Here is a 25,918-nt window from a genome sequence, read left to right on the forward strand (position 1 = left end):
TGTGCATTTATTTATGTTTATTGTCTCTCTCTCCCCAGGAGGGCGGCTCCACTGGGGCAGGTCCTTGTCAGACTGTTCACCACTGTACCTGTGTCCAGGACAAAGCCTGGCACATACCGGGTGTCAATAAACATCTGAAGGAATTCACACATAGGGATCAGCCATCATTACTTTATCATCATGAAGACATGAAAGGCCACTCCTCACCAAATGGGGGTCCCCTCCAAAAGGACTTGGAGCAGATGTCAACATTATTTCACTGTTAGACGACAAGCCCCCATCCTGAGGCCCGGGTTGGGGGGAGCGAGGCCTCGCTCCCTCTGGCTGCTTAACTCCGCGCCCACCCCCGCCCAGCCAACCAGGAGACATCACGAGGCAGCTAAGGTTAAGTAGACTCTTGCTGCTTTGTTATAAATATATTATGTGCATCCAAAACATGACATTAAAATATTACTCCGTGTTACAGAAAAGATATTAAGGCTTTCTATTATTTACATTAAACAAGCAAGCACCTTTAAAAAAAAAAAAACCAAAACAAAAAAGCCCCACTCTTCCTTCTCTGACACACCCTGGCCAGAGGGGATACTGTGTCCCCTTCCAAGTGACCAAGACCCTTTGCAGGGGCTGTGCCCTGTGAAGACATCCCTGCATTGGGAATATCAGTTCTGGCTGGAACCACGTGGGCAGATGGGGATGGGGGCAGTGGAGAAGGGGTCCGGACTTGGGCCGGAGATTCCGGCCTCTTCTGGCCGCCTACCTTCCAGCCCTTGCTGAGCTTTGCCATTCGTGGGTGGGCAGGCTGGGCTGGAGGTGGTGGCTGGGGCTGTCCACCCACCCAGGCCCCCAGGATCAGCTTGCAGGGCCATAGCAGGACAGTGCTCCAGGGACACTTAGGTGTGCCTGGACGCTTCCTAGACCACTGGGGCCAGACAAGGAGGGACAGACAGAGGCAACTCACTGGCCCCAATGCCAGCCACACCGAAGGGCTGCCCAGCAGGGCACGGGGCAGAGTATAGGGAGTTTGTGAGCCACCTCTCTACCGGAGGGACGGCTGGCAGGGCGGGGCTCCCTTTTCTGCAGAGTCAGGCTTGGCAGACAGAGCAGCTCAGGTGGCTGGGGAGGGGCCGAGGAAAGAAAACGAAAAAAGGAAAGGATAAATCAGTGGCTCAAGTATTCTGTGTCACGAGGGGTGGGCTGGGGTTGCCTGGGCCCAGCCCAGGAGATGTCCTCTCCACCTGGAGGGGCCAGCTCGAAGAGGCTGGAATTTGGCAGATGGCTTCGGTTTGGGGGCTAGGGAAGGTTGGCAACCAGGTGGCAGGCTCGGAGAAGTTATTTGATCTTCTGGGCCCATTTCATGTCATCTGCCCGGGGCTTCTCGCCTGTCAGGGCCTGGATGAGGTCCTCCAGGCGTCGCCAGAAGCCTATCTTCTCCAGAGGGTAGTTGAGCCAGCCTGCAGTAGAAACAGCACCGGGAGACTGAATGGGGAGCAGTAGTCAAGGGGATGCTGGATGCTGGGAGAAAGCTGACCCTCACTGGGGCGGGGGGCCTAACAAGAGGTGATTCTGCAGAGGACAGGGAGCAGGGACCAGCCAAGGAGTCCGGGAATGGAGGCCTCCCACTAATGGTCTTAGGGCCACATGGAATGACTCTTATTTTCCCATTCGTTCACTTCTTTTTTTAGTTCCTTTTTAAGAAATGGGGTCTCACTCTGTCACCCAGGCTGGACTGCAGTGGTGTGATCCTAGCTCACTGTAACCTCAAACTCCTGGGCTCAAGTGATCTTCCTGCCTCAGCCTCATGAGTAGCTGGGACTAGGGGCACACACCACCACACCTGGCTAATTCTTTAAAAAATTATTTCTTGTAGAGACGTGTTGCCCAGGCTGGTCTTGAACTCTTGGCCTCAAGCAATCCTCCCACCTTGGCCTCCCAAAGTCCAGTGATTATAGGTGTGAGAGTCACTGTGTCTGGCTAAAATAGCCTAAATTCTAATCCTTCCACCTGCCTAAATTCCTAAATAGCCTAAATTCTAATCCTTCCTGGAGCATGAGTTTAGGACATGCAACTGTTTTTGTGGCTATCAGTTCTGCTTCCAGAAAGACTTAAAAAAAAAAAAAAAAGTAGCTGTAATTGTTCAAGTACCCACTACACACCGTGCACTTTGTATGTGCCCTGTCTCCCTTCTCACCAGGGCCCCGAGAGGGTGTTGTGTGCAGGAGGGGGCTGCAGCCCCATTTTGTGGATGAGAAAAGTGATACTCAGGACAGTTTGTGAGTCTCCTAAAGGCGCAGACGGAGGAGCTGAGAGTTACACCTGAGGGGGCCTGACTTGACAGCACCTGAGACACTTAACCTTGAAAGCAGTCCAGTGGCCCATGACCTAGCGTGGCACACGACCTCCTTACTGTTCTTCAACACTGCAGGTGTGTTCCTGCTTCTGGCCTTTATGCTTTCTGCTTCCTTTGCTCAAATCTGTCCCCATTTATCTGCAGGGCCGTTCCCATGCTTCTCCCCTCCCGCTCCCACCGTGCTGTCCCCCAAGCCCCGCTCCAGTCACGGGCCTCCTTGCTGCTCCTCAAACACACCAAGCAAGCACATTCCGGCCTCAGGGCCTTTGCACCTACTCTTCTTGCCAGAGTGCCCTTCCTGCAGGGATCTGCTTGGCTTCCTCCCTCAGCCCCTGCAGGTCTTTGTTCATTTGTTACCTTCTCACTGAGGGTTTCCCTGGCCACCCTATTCAGAAGGCACAGCCCCCATCTCCTTCTCCCACTCCTTGCCCTGTTTTCCCTGACAGCAGTTGGTACATCAGAAGTACCACATCTTTTATGTATTTATTTTGTCTCACCCATTAGGTGAGTGCCGCATGGGCAGGGATTCATTGCTGTATCCGAAGCCCTGAGCAGTGCCTGGCACGTGGCAGGTACTCAGTAAGTATCTGCTGGATGGATGGGTAGTTGGAGTCAACACCGCGAGGCGGGGGAGAGGGCTCTGCTATCTTATGTACTGCAGTGTCCTCAGCACTGAGAAGAATGCCTGGCACACAGTACATGCTTAGTATCGGCATGTCCCGAGAGACTGTTCTGGGAGGGCAAGGACTGCATGACCTCCCGCTGTGACCTCTGCCCTCCCGACCGCAACACTGGTGCGACAGCTGGGGTGGGGAAAGCCCATTCCGCGCCACCGGTGGTCCCACCTGTGGTGATGCAGAAGTAGGTCTCATGGGGCGAGACGTGGTGGATGCGATGGTGTTTACGCGGCAGGATGACGTGCCAGTCCTGCAGGAGGGTGACCCAGCGTGGCAGCCCGAAGTACGTGTGCGACCACTTGTGGATCTGGTTGGTGAAGGTGCCAAAGATGATCAGGCAGAAGATGAAGCACTCCCAGGGGTACAGCTGCTCCAGGGCTTCTGCAGGGCAGGGGACAGCGTACCCACGGGGCTGGCACAGCCATCACGCGGGGTGGAGGCCCGCCGCTGACCTGGCCCTCACCACCCACCCCTGGGCAAGCACCCAGGACTCTTCCCAACCTCCCACATGGCCTCAGGCAGCTCACGGCCCCTTGTGGGGCTCAGGCTTTCCTTCTGCTCAGTGGGCACATAACGGAGTAACACATGGAACAGGAGTGTGGGCTCTGCAGTCACCCGAGCTGGGTCAGATCCCTGCTCGGAAATTCCTTGGCTGTATGGGCTTGGGGTGGTGACTCTGTCTCTCTGAGTCTCAATTTCTCCATCAGTAAAATGGGAATAAGGCCTTCGGCCAGGTCCCTAGAAGCAGAGCCTGAGATGGCTTTCCTCGTATGTGACTTACCAAGCGAATCTCTTCAGAAAAACATGTAAGACAGTGAGGGGAGGGAGACAGGGTGGGGAGGGCTGAGGGGGCGGAGTCTTGTCTCAGCCTGACCCTGGGAGGAGTTCTGGGGCCTTAATGGCTCCACAGAGTTGGTCCCGCTCAGAGGTGAAGGGACTGGCCTCTCCAAGACGAGAGGTGGGACCTCCCCCAGCAAGTCGTGGGAGAAGCCGGGGGCTGCTGGCAGCCACGGGGAAGGGGTAGACAGGGGTGCCACTGCACCTCTGCCCATAGGCAGAATCGGTGGGTATCAAGTTGTTAGAACAGGATCTGGCCTGGCCTCACCTCCACCTGACAAATGAGGTAACTGAGACTCAGAGTGATGAAGTGACTTGCTTTGGGCCAAGTCTCTCCAGAAATAGGCAGGGCCGAGATCTGAACTCAGGACTGAGTTCACAGCCCATGCTCTTTCTACTAGACCAAGGGAGCCAAACCAAAAGCCCTCAGGGCCAGGCAGATAATGCAAATGAACAAGGTGGGTTGGGTGGAGGACAGCAAGGAGCAGTGGGGACTGTGGCAAACTGGAGGGTGTGCATCCCGTCAACCTGTCAAAGGAGGTGGCCACAGCTCAGCTCCTGCCCAGGGAGGAGGTGGGAACAAGGACTCAGGGTGGCCAGATCAATTGCTCAAGAGAAGCTGGAAACCCAGATCTTTATGTCAAACATCCCAATTTTCATGAAGACAACTGACAAAAAATATTTTAAAACACCATGAGGGGCCAAACGCAACACAAGCCCCAGGAGGCTCATGGGGTGAGTCTCTGTCCCTGACAGCCCCGCCCTGGCCCATCACCAGCTGGTGTGCCTCACCGGGGCTCTGGGTGCAGAACTTGTAGGCCATGTTTAGTAGTGGCAGCAGCGTCACCAGGCAGTTGTCCCCATTGGTCTCGATGAAGTCATGCCGCGTGATAGCCGTTGGGTCGATGTGGTGCTCCCGGAACGGTCGAATGAAAGCCTGGGTAGGTTGGGGATGGAGATATAGCCCAGCCCGCCAGCGCCTGGTGGTCACCTGCCCTCCACAGCCCCCTGAATACACTTGTCTTGGGCTCCCCTCCCAGCTTTGCCCCTACGGTTCACTCCACTTGGGACGCCCCGATATTCCCACCAGCCACTGACACAGACCCCACCCGGCCTTCAGGGTCCAGGTCTAGCAGCTATAGTGGAAGATGAGTTGAAATGGCTGTGGCAGGGACCTTGGGCTGGTACTGCCCCTCTCTGGGCCTCAGTCTCCCCACCTGTGCCGTAAGGGAGCTTGGGGACAACCTCTACCCTTCTTCCCCACCCTAAGGCAATTGAGGAGGCCCCTTGAGGTAAGAGGTGGGACCCTCTGTCTCCCCAGCACCTAAGCCCCTCCTTCTGATAACAGTCTCCTCTCCTTCTCTTAGCACAAGCTGTTCTGATAGTACTGATTCTGCCCCCTGGCCAAGAAAGCATGTGACCCAGGCTGGGCCAAACAGAGCCTTCCATCTCTCTGGCCACGACTGGCTGAGGGATGGGCATGTGATACAAGTTGGGCCAATGGGAGTGAGCCATGGGACTTTGGCTGTAACTATGGGAAAGGAGAAATTCTCTTCTCCTGGGAGGAGGGAAAGGAGAAGTTTTCTTTTTCTGGGAACTGGGAGGATGGATATCTAGGCAGCCAGGAGCCACCCTGGCCACCTCAGAGAGGGAAAGCCGAGGCAGAGACAGAGATGGAGGGAGACTGAGTCTGAAGAATATGGTCTGTCTGTCCCACTGGACCCAGCCATGCCTTAATTTGGCTCCAACTCTCTGAATTTTCAGTTACATGAATCAGTACCCTTATTTGCTATTCTAAGCCAGTTTAGAATAGATTTTCTGTCACAACCAAAAAAGTCCAACTAATACAAGATAAAATCCAATTAAAACAAACAGTGAGGTGCAGCAGAGGCGGCAATGGAAAAACAAGATATGGCCCCCAAATTCAGTGAGTTCTGGTGAGGCAGGCACACATCGAGCTCTCTGACCATCCCAAGCCTGATACTTTCGCTTCCACAAAACCCCAAGGGATTCCTGTTCTAGTCTTGCAGGGCAGGTATGAGGGACAGGCTGGAATAATGAGGAAACTGAGGCATAGAGGGGAAAGGGGACTCACCTACAGTCATGCAGCCCAACCTCCTTCTGGAGGAGTCAGGCTGGGTCAACATACGCACCTTCCCCACGACAGGCAGCTCCACGGAGCCCCATGTGTCGGCACCCCAGTGCACCACGCCAGACAAGAAGTCGGCAATGAGAGCTCCTGCAACTGTGGACAACAAGAGGGTCAGCTGGAGTAGGGGGACATGCGGAAGGACATCCCTGCTCCCCTCCGACCAGGGAGTCACTCATTCGTTAGGGGACAAAACATTTCTACTTGGGATGTTTGCTTCCCTAAGGATGGAGCCTCAGGGATAATACGCCTGCCCCATCTGCCCCTTACTTCCTCTGGCCCGGGGGTGGGAGGTGAGGGGGGGATGCTGGGACTCATCTGCTTGGGGAGTCTGGAGAGCGCAAACTGGGCATGCTTAGATCAGCCCAACCTTTCCTTGTTAGGGGCTGGCTGTCCCCTTCTTTCTGCTTTGCAGACTGGCCCCACATGGGGAAGCCTGCTCTGTGCCAGTGCTGCTTGTGACCGCAGCAGCGTCCTTTTGGGCTTGGTGTTAGGAAGCACCTTACCTGCAGATAGAAGCCACACCCCCATCCTAGCTTTTATCAGCAATAAACCTGATAATTCGGTCCCTAGCAGCCTTTTCCTTGTCTTTGCTATTAATCTTTTCCAAACTGGAGTGGGGTCCCCTCAGAGACTCCCAGCACTGTTCACTTACTTGAGGGTTCAGTGTAACACAGGGGTTAAGAGCTGTAGATCTGGACTCAAATTCCAGCGCTGTCACTCACTAGCTGCGTGACTTTGCACATGTTAACTAACCTCTCCGTGCCCCAGTTTCCTCTTATAAGACAGGAATGATGATGACTAACAAAAACATAGTGGCCACCATTCATTGAGCATTTTTTCAAAGCCAGGCACGAGTGCTTTACATGCTAGATCTCAGTGCATTCTCACCGTCTGTTAGAAGTTGGTAGCATTTTTATTCCCACTTTGTAGAGGTGGAAACCGAGGCTTGGAGAGCAGAAGTGACTGGGCTGAGGTTACACACATGACAAGTGGCATAGGATATACCTCTTAACAGCAGGATGTACCACCACCATTGTATACATAGGGAAACTGAGGCTGAGTGGCCAGCAATCTGCCCAAGGAACCGCCCCAGTGCTGCCTGTGTCAGTCGCTGCAGCCCAGCACTACTGGCTCATTCCCTTTCCCTGGCAAACCCTTCCGTGCCTCTGGGTCTTTGCATTTGCTGTTCCCTTTGCCCGGAACATTCTTTCTCAAGATTCAACACAGCTCACTCTCTTTCCTCCTTTAGGTCTTTACACAAATGTCCTCCCTGGACACCTGATCTAAAATTGTAACCGCCTTATCTTCCAGCATTTCCTATCTCCTGTCTTTATTCTTCTCCAAGCACTCAGCGCCTTTGACTTCTCTTCGGCTGGTTTGTCGTCTCCCACCACAAGGATGTCAGCTCCGCAGGGGCCGGAGCTTCAGTGTCTTTCGCTGATGTCTGAACCCTGGTTCCCGGTGCGTAACGGGAACTCAGTAAAGCACCAAGTGCCTGGCACGTAGGAAGCGCCCCCCCCACGTTACTATTGTTATTCAGTCTCTTCATCAACCAGGCAGCGTTCTGTGAGGACCTACTGCGTGCCAAGCTCCAGGGCCAGACACCGAGCTCTCATCTACCGGGAAGGGTGTCGGTGGGGGTGGGGGCGCGTGCTGTAACACCCGGCGGGGGATGAGGGCAGTGTGAGTGATGACACATGCAGCCCCCTGGCCCGTCTTGTGTGGCTTCAGGCAAACCCCTTCCCTGCCCCTCCCCAGTTTCTCTGTTGAACTGGTTGTCCAAGGCCCAGGTTCTGAGTTCTGCTGGGGCCCTCAGCCCCTTGGTGACAGGGGACCAGCACCTTGGGGCACTGTGGAGGCTGCAGAAAAGCCCCTGGACACCTCCCTGGAGAGCAGGACTTTAGATTGAGGAGAAAAGAGTGAGCATGTGGGTCACTGTGGACGAGCAGTTCTGCTGGCCACGCCCAGGTGAGGGGGCAGCCGTTGAATGCAGACTTTCCAGAGGCCCCGGACCGTCTACCACACGCATGGGCGGCGTGACGAGGATGACACAGCTTCATGCGGGCACCTGCGAGTTCCTGGCAGTAAGGGCGGGAGAGCAGATGGGGACATGTAGCAGCTGTATCTCCTGACACGTGGAAGCCAAAGGACAGGCTAAAGGTTGTCACTGCATGGTGGCTGGCTGGGCAGCCCTGCCCCCGTGAGGATGCAAAGGGTGGACCCAGGCTGAGGGTGGGGCTGGGGGGGCAGAAGCCGAGGGAGGCAGAACCTTCTGCACTCACAGCTCCTCTACCCAGCTCCGCACCCCTGCCCTACAGACCCCCAAGCTGGCTCCATCTCAGCCTTCTCACTCAGAGCACAGGTCACCCAAACGCCCTGGCTAAAGCCATCCTCCCAGCGAGGCTCTCTTGGTCACATCGCCCTGCTTTATTTCTTTCATGGTACCTGTCACCACCTAAGATGGCCTCATTTATTGTCCCCACTTCTTGGATAAGAGGCTCAGAGAAGTCTAACCACCATCCCCTAGTCATGTGGCTTTGAAGTGGCAGCTGTGGGATGGGAAGAGGCCTGCCCACCTGCTGCCCCAACCAGCACCTCTCATGCCCTTAAACCGCACTGCAGTAGGTCCAGGGCATTAGCGCTCCGGCCACATACCGTGGCATGCTGTGTACGCACTGCCTCTGTCTACCAGGAGAGACGAGGCTGAGTGGCCAAGAGCTATGGCAGAGCTAGATCAAGCATTGGGGGCCTCATCTCTCGCCACCATATTGCTGTGTGACCCTGGGCAAGCCCCTTGCCACCTCTGAACCTCAGCATCTTCACTCGTACAATGAAGTCAGCTGAGGTATCTGCAGCGGCCTTGTCCCAATAACTCTAATGACACCTCCCAGTGCTGCCTTTATGTGGGAGACAGGTACGGATGAGAGGGGACTGGATGCCAAGGCGTGTGCTCTTGTAGGGATTCACAGTCTAGGTTCCTTGTTCCCCGAGTTCTGGGCTCCTGGTGAGAACGGGGCAAGCCCCTTCTCCTCCCCAAACCTTGGCTTGTTTTATAAGTGAGTGTAACCTGCACACAGAAAAGGGCACAGGCCTTGTGCAGCTCACGGCCTTTTTACACAGGGACACACCTGTCTGACCATCTCTCAGGTCAAGACAGAGATTCTACACCTATATAGAATATAAGGGGTTGACAAAATTCTTTAAAGAGCCAGACAGTAGGCCAGGCGCGGTGGCTCACGCCTGTAATCCTAGCTCTCTGGGAGGCCGAGGCGGGCGCATTGTTTGAGCTCAGGAGTTCGAGACCAGCCTGAGCAAGAGTGAGACCCCGTCTCTACTAACATTAGAAAGAAATTAATTGGACAACTAAAATATATAGAAAAAATTAGCCGGGCATGGTGGCACATGCCTATAGTCCCAGCTACTCGGGAGGCTGAGGCAGGAGGATCGCTTGAGCCCAGGAGTTTGAGATTGCTGTGAGCTAGAATGACACCACGGCACTCTAGCCCGGGCAACACAGTGAGACTCTGTCTCAAAAAAACAAAACAAAACAAAACAAAACAGCCAGACAGTAAATATTTTGGGTTTTGCAGGTCATGCGGTCTCTGCCGTAACTACTCAACTCTGCTGTCGTAGTATGAAAGCAGGTATCAACAACAAATGGGGGACAGGAGTGGTGGCTCAGGCCTGTAATCCCAGCACTAAGGGAGGCCGAGGCAAGAGGATCGCTTGTGGCCAAGAGTTCAAGACCAGCCTGGGCAACATAGTGAGACCCCACCTCTAAAAAAAATTTAAAAAATTAGCCAAGCGTGGTGGTGTGTGCCTATAGTCCTAGTTATTTGGGAGACTGAGGAGGGAGGATCCCTTGAACCCAGGAGTTCAAGGCTGCAGTGAGCTATTATCATGCCGCTGCACTCTGCACTCCAGCACCCTGGGCAATGTAGTAAGACCCTGTCTCTAAAAAAAAACAAAAACAAAAAACCAACAAATGGGAGTGGCAGCATTCCCATAATACTTTGCTCATAAGTATTTTTGGTTCTCAGGCCCTAGCGGGCTAATGCCTGATGTGGAATATTTCTAGCTCCCCAGCAGGCTCCCCTGTGCCCCTTTCTCACTCCCCTCCCCTGTTCCATGCACCAACAGACCTGCTTGCCATCAGCATAAATTGGTTTTGCCTATTCTAGAACTTCAAATAAATGGATTCATATGGTATGTGCTCTTTGGGGTCTGGCTTCCTTTGCTAGTGGAATGCTTCTGGAGTCATCCATGAAGTCGTGTGTATCAGTTCATCCTTTTGAACGCTGAGTAGTATTCCGTCGCTGGGATGTACCGTGATGCGTTTCTCCATCTGGCTGTTGGACGTTGGGGTTGTTTCCCGTTTGGGGCTGTTCTGAATGAAGCTGCAGTGAACATCCATGTACGAGCCTGTCGTAGTCATTTCTCCTCATTTCCTTTGGGTAAAGATGTCAGCTACTTTTTTTTTAACCTGATATTTATCGAGTATTTACAGGTACCAGGCCCTGTGCCGGCATCTTAAATGTTTTATCTCCTTTAATCCCTTGCCTAAACTGTAGCAAGACCAGGCCTGCACCACATCTTATCTCCTTAATCATCCTAAACACATAATCCTCACGGATAACGGGAAGGATGATGATAATAAAAACAATACTGGATTGGAAATGATATGGCTAACACTGTGTACCTAGTGCTTCATCGGGAGTGTTAAAAGCACATTCTGTCCTGTTCCTAAGTGTGGACTGTGTACACTGACTTCCTTCCAAAGACAGAACACAGGGGAGGGGGAGGAGTCACTTTATGGTGAGAAACCTGACGTGTGCTAGCTCAGCCAGGTGATCAAAGTCAAGAGCACAGCGCCCAGTCATGGTGACAGGGTGTACTTCCGCTACGATGGGATGCCAATGGCACTGCACTCCTGAGCTCTTCCTCCTCAAAGCCCGTAAAGCCAGTCCACTCATAGGAAAAGCGTCAGAAGAATCCTAATAGAGGGGCAGCCCACGAAACACCTGACCAGTATTTCTCGCTCGAACTGTCAAGGTCATCGCAAACAAGGAGAGTCTGAGAAACTGTCACAGACAAGAGGTGCTAAAGAGACAGGACACCTAAGGGTAACGAGACATCCCGGAAGGACATTAGGTAAAAACTGAGGAAATCGGAATCAGCTCTGGACTTTAGTTCATACTGATGTATCCACATCGGCGCGAACCTTGTAACAAAATGTACCAAACTAAGGAGAGACGTAAGATGATAATGAAAGAGGAAGCTGGGTGCAGGGGGTATATGGGAACTCTCTGTCCTATCCGCTCAATTTTTCTGTAAATTTAAAACTGTTCTAAAAACATAACGCCTACCTTTATAAAGTGCGTTATCTCACTTCATGCCACAGTGACAGGCCCCAGCCCATCCTGACTTTTCAGAGGAGGGTCAGGCCTGCCCGGGGTCACACGGAGGCCGGTGCCAATCAGGACTGCTGGTGAGTAGCCAGAGACCATTGCGAGGGCCAGTCAGGCAGATGTGACCTTAGGTGGCTGAGCCTTCACGGCCAGGTCTGGGGAGGGGGACATTAGTAGTACTTACCTCCCTTAACTGGGAGGAGTGAATAAAATGTGCTGCTGCAGGTGAAGTGTTTAGCAGCCCCCACCCCGGGGCTCAGTGACGCCCCACCCGCAGCCGACCTCAGTCATCTAAGGCTCTGAGCCTCAGTCTTGCCATCTGTCAAATGACCAGCACCTGGCCTTCGCAGGCTGCCGAGCGAGCCGGGAGGGATGTGTGCTTTGGACAGATGTCAGGGAGCATTTTGGGGGAGGAGCCCGCCCCTGGCTCCGTGATCCCTAGGCCTCTGCCGGTGGCTGAGGCCCCTTTAATGGGGGCAGGGGTGGCAGACAGGCACACAGAAGCCTCTTTGTCCCAGCTCTGGGGGTGGCTGGCAGCTGGCTCTCCCTGGGGGCAGCTTCGGCCTGGTTACCGCCCTTCCCAGCGCAGCGCTGGGCTGAGGAAGGGGCTGGGGGTGACTCACTCCAGGCTACCCTGACTCACCGGTGACCTTGAGGCAGTCCCTGGGCCCCCTGGGGCGTCCGGTTCCCCACAGGTCACCCAGCTGGAACTTCTTCACCCCTGCCCACCTCAAAGGCCTGGTGCGGAGACGGAGAGCGCGGCTGGGAGACGCAGCGAACGCAGCTGCGGGTGAGTCCGGGAGATGTTTTGCTCACCGACTGCCCTGGGTCCAAATCCTTGCCAAATCCAGACTCTCCGCTTCTGCCTACCAGGCGGGCCGTGACCCGAGGCCGCATGACTTCCCTGACCTCGCCACGGATCTCTGCACTGGCTGTGCCCTCTGCCCGGAACACCCTCCCCCCCGCAGGCTGCCAGAAGATACGCTCCTTCCGGGACCAATCGCAGCCCCTCACTCTTCCTCCAGTCGCCCGAGTGGAACGAACAGCTCAGGGCGGCCATGGCCACTCATCTGTCCACCCGTTCATTCAGGACAAGGTCCTTGTCAAGGTCACCAGTGACCTCCAGGTGGCCAAGTCCGGCAGTTCCTTTGTCTTGCTAGTCTGCTCGGTGGCTGGTCCCGGTCCCCCGGAAACACATTCTCCTCTTGGCCACAGCAGCCCTCCCCGGCTCTGGGAGAGGCTCTGCCCCCACCTCGCCTCGCCTCTCCCTGCGCACAGCCCCTGGGGCGCCACTCCAGCCTCCAGGCTTCAAGCGCCATCTCTAACGGATGACCCCTGGACTTCGACTTCCTGCTGGCCCCGCTGCTGGTGCTCTAGCAGGCACTCAGGCTTCTCCCCAGGCCAGCTCTGCTGCCCTCTCCCCAGCCGTCCGGGCGGCCTCATCCCTCCCGTCGCGCAGGCCAAAAACCCAGGAGTTGCACTGACTCTTCCCTCTCTCTCCTCCACAGCCAACCCGGGGGCACATCCTGGCAGCTCACCCTTCACGGCTCATCCGGATTTGGACAACTCGCCACCACCCCCACTGCCCCACCCGGGTCTGGGCCACCGCCTCCGGTGCAGCTGGACCCCTGTGGGCGCCTCCTTCCTGGCCTCTCCACCCCCGGCCACCTGCCCTGCAGCATCAGATGATGTCAGCTCCCTGTGGGAAACTCACCAATGGCTTCTCACAGCCTCTAGAATAAAACCCCGTACCCTGGCCGGGCGCGGTGGCTCACGCCTGTGATCCCAGCTCTCTGGGAGGCCGAGGCGGGCGGATTGTTTGAGCTCAGGAGTTCGAGACCAGCCTGAGCAAGAGCGAGACTCCGCCTCTATAAAAAATTAGAAAGAAATTAATCGGACAACTAAAAATATATGGAAAAAATTAGCCGGGCATGGTGGCGCATGCCTGTAGTCCCAGCTACTCGGGAGGCTGAGGCAGTAGGATAGCTTGAGCCCAGGAGTGTGAGGTTGCTGTGAGCTAGGCTGACGCCACGGCACTCACTCTAGCCCGGGCAAAACAGTGAGACTCTGTCTCAAAAAAAAAAAACCCGTACCCGGCCCACAGCCCTCAGGCCCTACAACATCTGCCCCCACTGCCTCTCAGCTGTCGCCAACCCCTTTTACTGTGATCAATTTTCTCCAGCCACGCTGACCTCCTTTCTATTCCCCAAACACACGGGGCACACACCAGCCTCAGGGCCTTTGCACTTGATGTTTCCTCTGCCTGGAATATCCCTCCCCGAGATATCTCCACGGTCCCTTGGCGCAATCTCCTTCGGTCTCCACACAAATGTCACCTTTCCAGAGAGGCCTTCCCTGCCTATTCCCTTATCTTGATTTTGCTTCTCAGGGGTGAGTCATGTGTGTGTGTGTTTATTAACTTGACACCCTTTCGTGTTTCTGCCTTCCCTGATTTCCAGGGCTTGCCTAGGACACTGGAACCTCTGGGAAGACGGTGAGGAGTAGGGGGCAAGCTCTGCAGGATGGCACGGTGCCCTCACTGCCTACGTATGAACACTAAAACCAGAGCTACTGTCTACATGAATTATAGACTGTGCAAACACCACTATCAGGAGATCGTCTGCTGTTATCAGCCCAGGGGCAAAGGTGTGGGGGGGGGAGCTGGCACCACATTTGGTGACTTGGCAGCCTGAGATGTACTGGGCCATGGCTGGAAGCTCAGGTCCCAACCAGAGAAGGAAGGTAGTGACCCACCCGGGATGCCCACCCTCCCAGCTTGCAGAGCACACACCTGGGCTCTGATTTTGCCGATCCTTTGCCCAAGCTGGGACTGCTGCCTAGAACACCCTCTCCTTCTGATGTTAACTGGAGGCTGTACTGCCCTGGTGGTGGAGTATGTGATCTGAGAGACAGGTAGCTCTGGATTTTTTTTTTTTTTTGAGACAGAGTCTCACTGTGTTGCCCGGGCTAGAGTGCCGTGGCGTCAGCCTAGCTCACAGCAACCTCAAACTCCTGGGCTCAAGCGATCCTACTGCCTCAGCCTCCCGAGTAGCTGGGACTACAGGCATGCGCCACCATGCCCGGCTAATTTTTTTTCCATATATTTTTAGTTGTCCGATTAATTTCTTTCTATTTTTAGTAGAGACGGGGTCTCGCTCTTGCTCAGGCTGGTCTCGAACTCCTGAGCTCAAACAATCCGCCTGCCTCGGCCTCCCAGAGAGCTAGGATTACAGGCGTGAGCCACCGCGCCTGGCCAACAAAACATCCACTGTTAAATGACCAGTGAGGCTGAGGTGCAAGTCTTGGCCAGTGGTCTAGAGGGCAGCGCCTCTCCCCACCTCCACTCAGCCACTGGCCTTCTCAGCACCTGTGCACACCTGCATTTTGCCCTCACAACAGCCCCAGGAGGCAGGTACTGCCAGCAGGCTCATTTTACACACGTGGAAAATGAGGCTCAGAGATGCAATGACACTTGCCCAAGGCCACAGAGCCAGGTGGTGGAGCGGGACTTGAACCCAAATCAGGGCAGCTATTTAAATCGATTAGGGGCCTGCTCGTAACCATCCCCAGACGAGGCTTTGAGGCTCAGACTGTCTACATTCCTGCCCTTGAATGTGGTACTCCAGGGCAGAGGGGCTGGCCGTGCAGGTCCCTCTCGTGCCTAGGCCCGGGCTTCCCGCACTGGACAGGCTAAACTCTCTCCCCTGCAGCTGGCCCACCCCCACCAGACCAGATGGCTCCATTGGCCAGCCTGAGCACTATTGGCTCAGGCAGCCAGAATGCTTGTAATGAGATTGTGGGAGCTGAACCTTTAGGGAGCACCACGAGGGACCAAGGGCATGGCTGCCCCCTCGGCCTGGGAGCCCAGGACAGGGAGGGGATGAGTGCCCAAGTCAGAGGGAAGAGGGGAGCGGTGGTGGGTGGAGAGGAAGGAAACCGAGTCGTCTGGGGCCTGGGGTGGAGACACTGTCTTAAGAATTATGTTGTGCCTCTGGCTTGAGGTGTGACTCTGAGCTGGTCCCTTCTCTGACCCTCAGTTTCCTCATCTGGAAAATGACGACAACCTTAGCATCTACCTCCCAGGCTGTGGATGGGTAAGGACTGACTGATGGATAACATCCAGGAGACAGTAATACACTGTAGTTTGCTTATTTGTTTATTCATTCATCCATTCACTGACTCAGTAAATACTGAATACTGGCTATGCGAATGAAACAGATAAAAATCTCTGCCCTCAGGGAGCTGACATTTGAGTTGCGGGAGACAGACGATAAACAGATAAAGAAACACATTGTGTAACAGTCGGGGCGGGGGTGGGGGAGATAGTGTGTGACAAGGCTGCTGTTTTCTGTTTGTTTTTTTTTTTGAGACAGAGTCTCACTCTGTTGCCTGGGCTAAAGTGCCGTGGCATCAGCCTAGCTCATAGCAACCTCAAACTCCTGGGCTCAAGCAATCCTCCTGCCTCAGCCTCCCAGGTAGCCGGGACTATAGGCGCACGCTATAACGCCCGGCTGATTTTTCTATTTTTAGTAGATACGGGGTCTTGCTCTTGCTCAGGCTGGTCTCGAACTCCTGAACTCAAGCGATCCTCCCGCCCCGGCCTCTCATAGTGCTAGGATTACAGGTGTGAGCCACGGCGCCCGGCCAAGGCTGCTATTTTTGAGGGGCAATCAGGGAGGGCCTCCCTGAGCAGAGACCTGGGTGAGGGAGTAAACCGTGTAGGTGTCTGCGAGAAGAGAGTTCCTGGCCCAGTGAAGAGCTCATGCAAAGGCCCTGAGGTAGGCGTGTATCAGTGCGTGGTGGGGCACAGCCAGGCCAGCGTGGCAGGAGCAGAGTGGAGCGAGGGCTGACAGGAAGCCTGCGGAGTGGCTGCTTCATCTAAGTGGGCAGCTGAGAGCAGGGGCGTAGTGTGATCTGACAGGATCCCTCTGGCCATGTGTGGAGACAGGATGCTGGGGGCACAGGTGGAGGCAGGCAGACCAGGGAGCAGGTCCCTGAAACACTCAAGCAGGAGAGGCTGGTGGCTGGACCCAGGCGGGGACAGTGGAGGCAGGGAGTAGTGGCTGGATCCTGCACGCATTTTCTAAGTAGAGCCAGCAGCATTTGCTGATGCTTGGATGTGGAAGGTGAGAAAAAGAGAGGAACCGGGCATGATATCCAGGTTTTGGGCCCAAGTGACAGGACGCAGGGAGGTGCCACTGACGGAGACGGGGAGGTGGGGCTCCCACAGCACGCACCCATACGCAGGAGAGCACCCCCCACCACACACACTCGTGTGAGTCATTGGGTAGGTCCCTGCCCCCCTGGGGAAACTGAGGCAGGCAGCGAAGCCTCAGGCACTCACCAACGCCCAGTATGACGAGGGGCGTGTGCTCCCAGCGGGCCAGCAGCAGGAGGTGGACCGAGTTGTGGGCAATGAGGCTGAAGCACAGGACCACACAGCACCACTCCTGGAAGCGCTTGCCTGCAGGGAGCAGAGGCGAGAGGTGAGTGTGGGCAGGTGGCAGAGGCTGGGAGACCAAAGCCAGGCAGAGCTGGGACCCCATGGGGCTCTCAACTGTGTTCAGCGAGTCTACCTACAGGGCCAACCACAACCTACCCATTTCACAGATCATATCGCTGAGATCCAGAGAAGGGGAAAGGCCTGCCCAAGGTCATACACTCAAGGCTGGATGCATTAAACCGAGTGCGGGACCCTTCGGAGAGCAGGCCCCTGTGCACGGGTCACATGCCCATGAGGGTGGCCCTGTATATACCAGTTCTTTAGCAGACAGGACCAGAACTCTGGTCTCCCAGGCCCATTTGGGTTCTCACTGGAGACACCTGAGGGAACTTTAAGAAGCTTCTTTCTTCATGGCATAACCAATCCCCTTTTGCAGGTAACTATTTGGAGGCAGAGACCTATAAATGGCCGTTAATCCCGACGCTCAGACCCTGCCTGACCTCCACCAAGCAGGCTCCAGGTAACGTGTCAGGACAAACGGCCCTGGGGGCAGCGGGGCTCCTAGAAGGGTGGCTGCTCTCGGGCTGACTGTGCGAAGTGGGAGTGTGGGCCAGGGAGGCCAGAGCGCCTAAATCTCAAGAGAAGCCAGACATCAGGAGGTTTTGAGTGAAACTCTCCTATTTAAATGTTGTCACATATTTTTTTCCCAGGCAACAAAGCTGAGAGAGCCACATGTTTTTAACAGGTATGTGTGCACAGACAAGCTGATTCACTCACCGCAGCCTTGAGCTGTCAAAACTCAAACTTATTCATGTGGGAATAACCTGAGTGTCCATCACCTGGGGATTGGCCAAATTAACTCAGTCCAAGGCATCTCTGCAGCCCGGAAAAAGCCTGGGCAGCCGTCTATGTGTGGACACAGAGAGATGCCCATGATATACAGGTACAGGCAGAAAGCAAAGTTCCATACAGCAACCATTTATGCAAGAAAAAATTTTTTAAAAATCTACATAGTTGAGACGGGCCTTTCACTACTCCTTTTGCATGCACTATCATATCAAACCTTTTTCTTTTAATTGTAAATTAAAATTAACAAAATAAAAGGATATAAAAACACCATTTGAGTGACACAGAACGTGTGACTAGGCCCCTGGGTATGCCCCAGGCAGCTGCTCCCAAAGGCACAGACGACCTTTAATGATAACAATTTTATCATTAGTGTTTAACATCTATCGAGCAGTTACTATGTGTCAGGCACCTGCCGAGGTGATGCTCTTTTCAGATGAGAAAACTGAGGGTCAGAGTGGTCCAGCAAGTAGCCCAAGGGCACCCAGCTAGTCTGCTAGGAACCAGGATTCCGTGGCCAGAGGGTCTGGCTCCTAAGACCCTGCTCTCACCCCACTCTGCTCTCTCCCGCCACCCCTGTACTGCCCTGGCGACATCTGTGTCAGGAGCCCGTGCCTGATAAGCAATGGGACCAAATGGGACCCAGTGAGTGACGAACCAAGGAGTCAGGGCCAGAGCAGGTAAGGAGGGCTCCTCCTGCAACTGCTTTCTCCTCTCTTCAGTGCTTCGAGCAGGGCTTCCCTTCACCCCCTCTACCCCTGGCTGATCTGACGTGGCTCCCACAGATCTCAATCTGGAAACCTCTGCCTCCAGGAAGCCGTCCATGATGCCTCCTCTGACCCCTGTGCTCCCCCAGCATGGGACCCATCACTCAGGACTTTGGCCTGTATCTTTTTATCCTCCTCTACCCAAATGTGAATTCAGGAGGCCAGAACTGTGTCTGGCTCACTCACCAGGGCCCTGGCACTCAGCTGGTACTCAATAAATGCTTGTGGAATGAGCAAATTCCCAGCCACGATCCTAAAGCATCACTTCAAGGCTTTGTCTCCAGGCGCCCCTTACCGACGCACCTTGGGAGGGAAGTACAGGGCTCCCCATTTGTCCTGGCAGGGAAACGGAAGCTCAGGTCACACGACGGCACACTGCTCCCAACCCATCCTGAACCAGCACCAGGACAGCTGCCCTCCCCTTGCCCTGTGAAAGGACCAAGGCCCAGAAGCAGGACATGCCAGAGCCATGTGCCCTTGGTCCTTCTTTACAGAAAAGGACACTGAGGCCCAGAAGGGACAAGGACCCCAAGAGAGGTCACGCCGCAGCAGCAGCAGGCCTAGCGCTCCTCGTCCTTGCTCTTAGGCGAGGGCTCCTCTGACCCAGCAGCCCTGGCCGGGGATCACCATGTCGGAGCCCGCAGGGCCTCCCCTCTCCGGTTCCTGTTTGTGGCCAGCCTGGGGCTCAGAAGTGGAGAGCCCCGAGGGAGCGGGCTGGGAGGACAAGGAGAGGCCGAGGGAAGTAAAGGACAGGTGGATCCTGCCCGTGAGCGTGCAGGACAGAAAGCGGGCAGAGCTGACAGCAACATGATCAAGTAACAGTTCCAGTCACAATGGCTGACACCCCGGAAGCCTATCCCATGGCCGAGTACAGGGCACGGCCCACGTCGCAGGTTGCAAACCGACTCGTTCCGCATGTTTTGCTCAGTTTTAAAAAAATGAGCTAAATTTTAAAATCATGTAAAATTCCTAGTTTCCTGCTTCCCTTGAGAACACAGGGCTCTGGCCACCCTGGGCCCGGCAGTAGTGGCTGCGCCCATCCGGTAGGGCACGAGCTCCAGCTTCACCCTGGTCCTCCCCCTTCCCTGTGGCCTCACACTGGGTAGCTTTCCTTGGTGGCAGCCCTGGCCAGGCCCCTGTAGTCATCTGAGTTTTTGTGCTCAAGGCAGTCTCTCATTCAAGTCTCAGTCCTTAAGGGAAGAAACTGTGTGATCCCATTTTCCAGACAAGGACTGTGAGGCTCAGAGCTGGCCTTGGATCCCAGACTCATAAATGGGATGTGCCAGCCTTGATGCGCAGGGCCGTCCTGATTCCAAAGACGGCCCAGCCCTCTCCCCACACCACGGAGAATGTCCCTGAAATCTAAATATTTTTCCTTCTGAAGTCCACCCTCTTTGGCCTCTGGAGCCTGGACCTTTCTGCAGACCAGGTGTCTCAATTCTAATCGACAAAAAATACATAAACAATAATGAGTGGCCTTCACTGAGCACAGAGTACGTGCCGGGCACAGTGCTAAGGGTGGTCCCAGTGATCCCCCCAGCCCCCAAACCCTGGGAGCTGGGGACCATTTGTCCCATCCTTTGAGGGAAAAACTAGGCCTAGAGAGATGAAGTGACTTTTCCAAAGGCACCTGAGGGTCACCAAAGTCACAGCATGGACCATCACCCTGGCGGGGCCTGTGGGGTCAGGTGGCCTAGACAGTACCACTTTGCAGATGGGCAGACTGAGGCCAGGGGTGGGAGTGTGCTCAAGACACAAGCTGTCCTCTGGCTGGAGCACTGAGGCTGTTTCCCAGGCCGGCCCCTGGCTTGGCAAAGGTTGAGGATCTGAGCTGAGTTACAGCAGTGACCGCTTGTTGGCCTGGGCAGGGGGCTGCGCTTGAGTGGTGGGCATGGAGGGCTGGGAGGAGCAGGGAGGCCAAGGGCCAGGCCTCTGCCATCCTGCTTTCTGGAGGGCAGGCCCCAGCCGAAGACTTGGCCTCAGGGCCGACTCTTCCGGTTCCAGTCAAGTCCCAAATAACCCGCACTCTGACGGCCTCGGGCCACCAGGAGACCCTCAGCCTCAGGGAGATGGGGGGACAAGATGTAGAGAGAGGGTGGAGACAAGAGAAGAGGACGACAGACAGAGGGACAAGAGAGACGAGAGGGCAGGAATCAGGGAAAGATGAGAAACAGGGACAGGGAGAGAGAGACACAGACAAGCGAAAGAGCATGTCCAGGGAGGGGGACGGGCAAAGAGACAAACAGAAAGGTCGGCCCAGAGTGTGGAGGGACCAGGCCTGGCCAGGGAGGGGCCCCAAGCCTCTGTCCTCGGTCAGGCCCATTTGGGGGACTGAACCTCCAGGCTGCTTTGGGACTATAGCCCAGGACTCCCACCCACGCTTGACACCTCCACCTTCCCCCTCACCCCACACTGAGTCCCTGTGTCCCTCAGGGCAGGGGCGTCCATAGTTGTCCAGGGTGGGGGATGGCTGGATGCAGGACCCTTCGGAACACCTGAGAGTGGCACACACGGCCAGGTTTCGGCCGGCACCTCTTGGCAAGCTGCACACCCTGTGGCTTGTCTGTGCAGCTGGGACAGGCCTTGTCAAGCTCGCCAGGCCCTGCACGAATGCTGGCACCTGGCATAAGGTGGGCCGCTGCTGCAAAACTCAAACCCGGAATAGGGCCCTCTATGGCTCCTGGGTCCCGCAGGACCAGGCCCCCACTCCTGGGCCGGACACTTGGGACCCCCAGGATCAGGCCAAGGCCACCTCTCTGCCTCGCCCCTCCATTCCCTCTGCCCCACGCTGCCCTCTGCATACAGCGGGCCCACGCCCTGCACCCGGGCAGGCCCTGCATACACGCTGTTCCGCTGGCATGGACGTTTGCCCCCCTCCCGCACGCCCACCCCTGCTGGCTCACTCCCACGGCGGGAGTAAGACACAGAACCCAGGACGCCTCTGCCCCGTGTTCCAGTTCTGGTCCTGCTGCTGACCCACCACGTCACCATGGGAGGTCACTGTGACTCCAAAGGTGGGCTGGGTGCTCATGAACTGCCAGGCACTGCAGGCAGACCAAAGAGATGCAGTCCCTGTCCTCGCTGACCTTCCCATCTGGTGGCACAGATGCGGGCCTAATCCCAATCGGGACACGCTTCAGGAAGAACACGCGTGTGGGGGGCGAGGGGTGAGGAGCCGTCTTGGCTCCCTGCTTGTAGAATGGGGTTACTGTCAGGGTGCGCCTCAGACAGCTGTAGTGAGGAGGAAATGAGGGCATATGAGGAAAATGTCCAGCATGCAGTCAGTGCTCAATAAATGTTAACTGTGTTAACTGCCATTATTATCCCTGTCAACTGTCATGGTGGCAAACCACCTCTGGCCCCAGGAATCTCAAAAATTCAGCTCCTAGAACCCAGGAATCTCTCCCCCTCTTCCTTGCTCCCTCTGCTCCAGCCCACAGACCTCCTAGATGTTCCTAGTACATGCCAGGGACGCTCCCACCTCAGGACCCTTGCACCTGCTGCTCCCCTCCTTCCTCAACATCCTCACGGCTCCCTCCCTCCCACCCCTCCTCCCTTCACGTTTCTGTTCAAATGTCACTCGCTCAGTGAGAGCTGAACTGCCCCTCTCTAAAATGTCACCACTTTTCCAACATTTCACTTCCTCCTTTCCTGCTACATCTTTGCTCCATAGCGCCTGCCGGTGTTGGGCACATGAGATATTTGCCTTATTTATTGCGTTTATTGCCTGGCTCCCTACTAAAACGTCAGCTCCATTTTTTCTGTCTTGTTCATGGCTGTGCCCCCAGGGCCTAGAACAGGGACTGGAACGTAAGTGCTCGATATGTATTGGGCATGATCCCTCAATTTTATGAGTCAGGCACAGAGAGGTCAAGGTACTTCCCCAAGGCCATACAGCCCGGCCAGACAGAGGCACAGAGAGGCCTCCTGAAACAAATTTGGAGAAACCAGTTTGGCAAGTGCCCCCCCTTCCTACCCACCTCCAGGTCAGGAGAGGTAAGGAGCGTTGACTGCAGGTTTGGGGCACCAGGAGGCTGTCTGCAGCCTCAGATTCCCACACGGCTGTTCTGCAGAGTGAGGGGCACTCGTGGAAACCAGAAATGGACAGATAGGCAGTCGTGATAGAGTGGGGAGACAGTGGTCCCTTGGGGAGGCTCACGAAGTCTGGGAATGATTTGGGCTATTTGAAAGCAGGTAGAGTTTACTCGAGTAGCAGAGCTGGACACCAAAGAAGAAGGCCTTTGACTCCTTCCCCTCAATTCCCAGGTGGAGAGTCTGGGGACCAGACAGGAGAGGTGGCTCGCCTCACAGCAAGGTCAGACTATAGGGAGGCCTCTCTCTGGCTGGGCTGTGTGGTGTCGGGTAAGTACCTTGACCTCTCTGGGCCTGACCCATAAAATGAGGGATCGAATGCCAGGTATTGCACCAAGTAGATGACCTCATTTCCTCTTCCTAACAACACTAAGGGGCAAATAAACTTCACCTTGAGCCCATTTTAGAGGTGAGGAAACTTGGGACTTGGAGAGGGAAAATGGCTCGGTCCAGGTCACACAGCTAAGCATCAGAGTCAGGATGCCAACCCTGGCCTGTCCCAGGGACAGCAGGCGGTGTCTAGGGTATGGGCTGAAGAAACCATGGCAGCATGGACCAGGTGCCCAAGTCAGATGTGAAAAATCACACACAGAAACCAGAGCATCTAGGGAAAGAAAATGGCCCAAGGTCACGCAGCCACTTAAGGCAGAGACTCATCAAACCAGGCCAGCCAGGGCAGGAAGCCAAGTGGCAAGGGCTATGCATGGTGGCTGTCCCAAGGCAAAAGGAAAGATGTCAGAATGTTTGACAAACAAAGCTTGATGTGATGTTGACATCCAGGCAGGGGGGCCTCACAGTCACCTGATTCTGTATTCTCAAAGGCACTTCCTTAACCCCTGAGGACACTAGGCCATCCAGTGACCAGGCAAGGAAATTCCTGGGGCTCACATGGAACAGGGTGGTGGCTGGTGGCTGGTGCTTGCGGGAGCGTGACTGGTGAGCAAAGCGGGAGGAAGCTAAGGAGAGAGTTTGGCCTGTGGGAAAGCGGCAGAGAGGGAGCAAGGGTCTCCAAGTCGTGGTGTGGTCTGGGGAGTCTAGGGGCTCCACCCCCCAAGTCCTAATGGAGGGGGCTAATACGTGGATGTGGGGGAGGGGTAAGGGCTGGAGTTGGGGATTGTGCATGGCGGAGAACTTAAACCGGGCCACGTGAAGTCCCCTCACCTCCGAGGATCCAGGAGTAGGGGGTGAGGACTGATGCTCTCACTGGAGGGTCCGGGGACGGGAGAAGGAGAGGAGAGGAAAGGATCGCCGTCTGTAGCCACTGAAGTTAGCGTTCCCCGAGCAGATGGACTGATGTTCCAGGTTAGGGGGCTGAAGTTACTGTTTGCAGCCCAGGGCCCTAGCTGGGGCGAAGAGGAGGCACAAAGATGTGGATTGCCGATCTGGGGAACCCGGGATGGGTGTGACTTTTAGGAGGCAGGGGCAGTGCTTACAGCTACGGGGCTGCCTTTGGGCTTAGACCTGGTCCTGGAGTGGGGTTCCAAAGTCTAGGGGCGCTCTCTGCAGTCGAGGGTGCCCCGGGGCTGGGATTCCGGATCTGGGAATACGACGGGAGCTCTGTCGCCCATGGAGCTGATATATGGTAGTTTCTTGAGCTGGGGAGTGTCTCTGTAGCCAGGAAACCTCCGAGCTGGGGTTCTAGTTTGGGTTTGGAAGGGACGCTGGAGGCGTTATTTGCAAGTTAGAAACCAGGGCCGAAGTGCCGCATCTGAGCCCGAGGCTGGGTTTCCGATCTAGGGACCCCGGGTCGCTGTCCGCAGCCTGGGCTGCTGACTGCAGGCCTGGAGAGGGGCCCGGAGGTCCTACCTGGCGAGTAGAGCGCAGCCAGCTCGCGGGCCCCGGCGTGCTGCGCGCCCCAGCGCCGGCAATACGCCGCCTCGTCCTCGTCGAGCTCCGGCTGCTGGCCCGGCCCGTCCTCGGCGCCCGCCATGGCCACTCGCCCGGCCAGCCCGGTGCGCTCTGCTGGCGGCGGCGGCGGCGCTAGTGTCCGCGGCGAGATCACACTGCCCAATGACGGCCCAGCGCCGGGCTCGCTGGAGGCGCGGGCGAGAACCTCGCCCGGCCGCGCGTCACAGCCAATCGGAGCTCGCGCCGGGGCCGCGCTGGCCAATCGGCGGCCGCTGAGCCGCAGCCAACCGCGGCGCGCCGGGGGCTGGGCCGCAGCTGGGCGCAGCTGGGCGTGGAAGCGTGCGGTGGAGGCGCGTCCCCGCCTACCCCGCTCCGCCCCCGCCGGTGCCGGCCGCGACCCCTCGGGAACAGGCGGCGCGGCAAGCCTTGGTTTGGGCTTACGGGCCTGTGCGACGGGCTAGATCGGGCCCAGAAACGGGCACTCCGGGCCGCAGCGTTAAGCGTCTACGGTGTGCAAGGAACGCGAGGGGAGGGCGCGGGGCCGGACGGGGCCAGGGCCGCGGCCAGGGAGCATTGGTGGGCTCTTTATACAGTGCACCCTAGCGGGCCCGATTCACAATGGACGGGTTCATCACGTCCTGCCGCGTGCCGAGATTCGATCTGAGTACATCGTCACCCATGTGCCTGCTCTGTGCTGTGCGCCCGGGGAGGAGAAACCTGAGCCTCCCCCGGCTCCCGAGAGCTCATGCTCTCCGCAGGAAGAAGAGAGTAAACTGCTGGAAATGACAATGAGAGTCGCTGTAGGATTTGCTGAGCACTTAATATCTGTCAGGCGCTGGGCCGAGAGCTAGCAGAACGTTTCATTTACTCTTCCTAACCAATGATGTTGCCTCCTCGGAGAGGCGTCCCCCGACCACCCTGCTCAAAGTTGCCCCCCCTCCAGTCACTGTGACATCACCCTGTTTGGTCTTCACAGCTTTGTCACGGGCAATGAACTTGCAGTTCCTGTTTCTCCTACCACAAAACAAGCTCCGAAGGGCAGAGACTTGCTTTGTTCACAGCTCGGCGGCTGCTGGCACATGGTAGAAGCTCGATGAATGCTTGTGGGATGAATTAAGGCTCAGTCAGAGGCCTTTAGTACTTCAGCAGGGAAATACAGCAGCAGGGTTTTACCCCAGATCTAGCTGACTACAGAGTACACGATAATTGCTCACATTAATTCCATGTAGTGTGATCACATAGGAGCTGTGGAAGGACCCAAGGGGTGCCTGGGGGGAGCAGGGAGGGAGGTAAAATCTCCTTCCAGAATTTCTTTCTGAGGCTCCATCCTGTTCTGGTTCTCTGAGAGTTTTAAGTCCCAGATTCCTCAGCTACCAGTCACCCTAGGGCTGTTTCTTGGGCGGTTCTGCCCTGTGCAGCTACTGTCCCCAGCCAGGCCCATGCTCTCTCCCCGTTTCCTTCCCACACCTCCTCCCCGGAAGGAAAAGCCACCTTTGAATGT

The 25,918-nt window shown here is 56.0% G+C and overlaps 1 protein-coding gene and 1 long non-coding RNA gene across 2 annotated transcripts; one reads left to right on the top strand and one right to left on the bottom strand.

The window, feature by feature from the left end:
* On the bottom strand, window positions 1–24,650 carry LOC105818626 (transmembrane protein 189). The gene is made up of 6 exons (XM_012654704.1): window positions 24,376–24,650; window positions 16,766–16,885; window positions 6,015–6,106; window positions 4,654–4,798; window positions 3,193–3,405; window positions 1–1,451 (listed from the first exon to the last, which is right to left on the bottom strand). The coding sequence occupies exons 1-6, from the start codon at window positions 24,497–24,499 to the stop codon at window positions 1,330–1,332; spliced, it is 816 nt and encodes a 271-aa protein (XP_012510158.1). The 5' UTR covers window positions 24,500–24,650; the 3' UTR covers window positions 1–1,329.
* Window positions 9,869–15,735, top strand: LOC105818628. The gene is made up of 4 exons (XR_001137905.1): window positions 9,869–11,501; window positions 12,158–13,111; window positions 13,881–14,067; window positions 15,459–15,735. It is a non-coding gene; the product is annotated as an uncharacterized LOC105818628 (long non-coding RNA).
* Window positions 24,651–25,918: the final 1,268 nt, after the last annotated feature.

The sequence above is a fragment of the Propithecus coquereli genome, unplaced genomic scaffold (genome assembly GCF_000956105.1).
Source record: "Propithecus coquereli isolate 6110/MARCELLA unplaced genomic scaffold, Pcoq_1.0 Scaffold444, whole genome shotgun sequence".
In the NCBI taxonomy this organism is placed as follows: Eukaryota; Metazoa; Chordata; class Mammalia; order Primates; family Indriidae; genus Propithecus; species Propithecus coquereli.

Coding starts and splice junctions, on each gene's coding strand:
- LOC105818626 (XM_012654704.1), bottom strand. CDS start 24,499: ATGGCGGGCGCCGAGGACGGGCCGGGCCAGCAGCCGGAGCTCGACGAG. Junction 6,107..16,765: donor CCTCGTCATACTGGGCGTTG/GTGAGTGCCTGA, acceptor TGTTGTCCACAG/TTGCAGGAGCTCTCATTGCC. Junction 3,406..4,653: donor GTTCTGCACCCAGAGCCCCG/GTGAGGCACACC, acceptor CCTGCCCTGCAG/AAGCCCTGGAGCAGCTGTAC.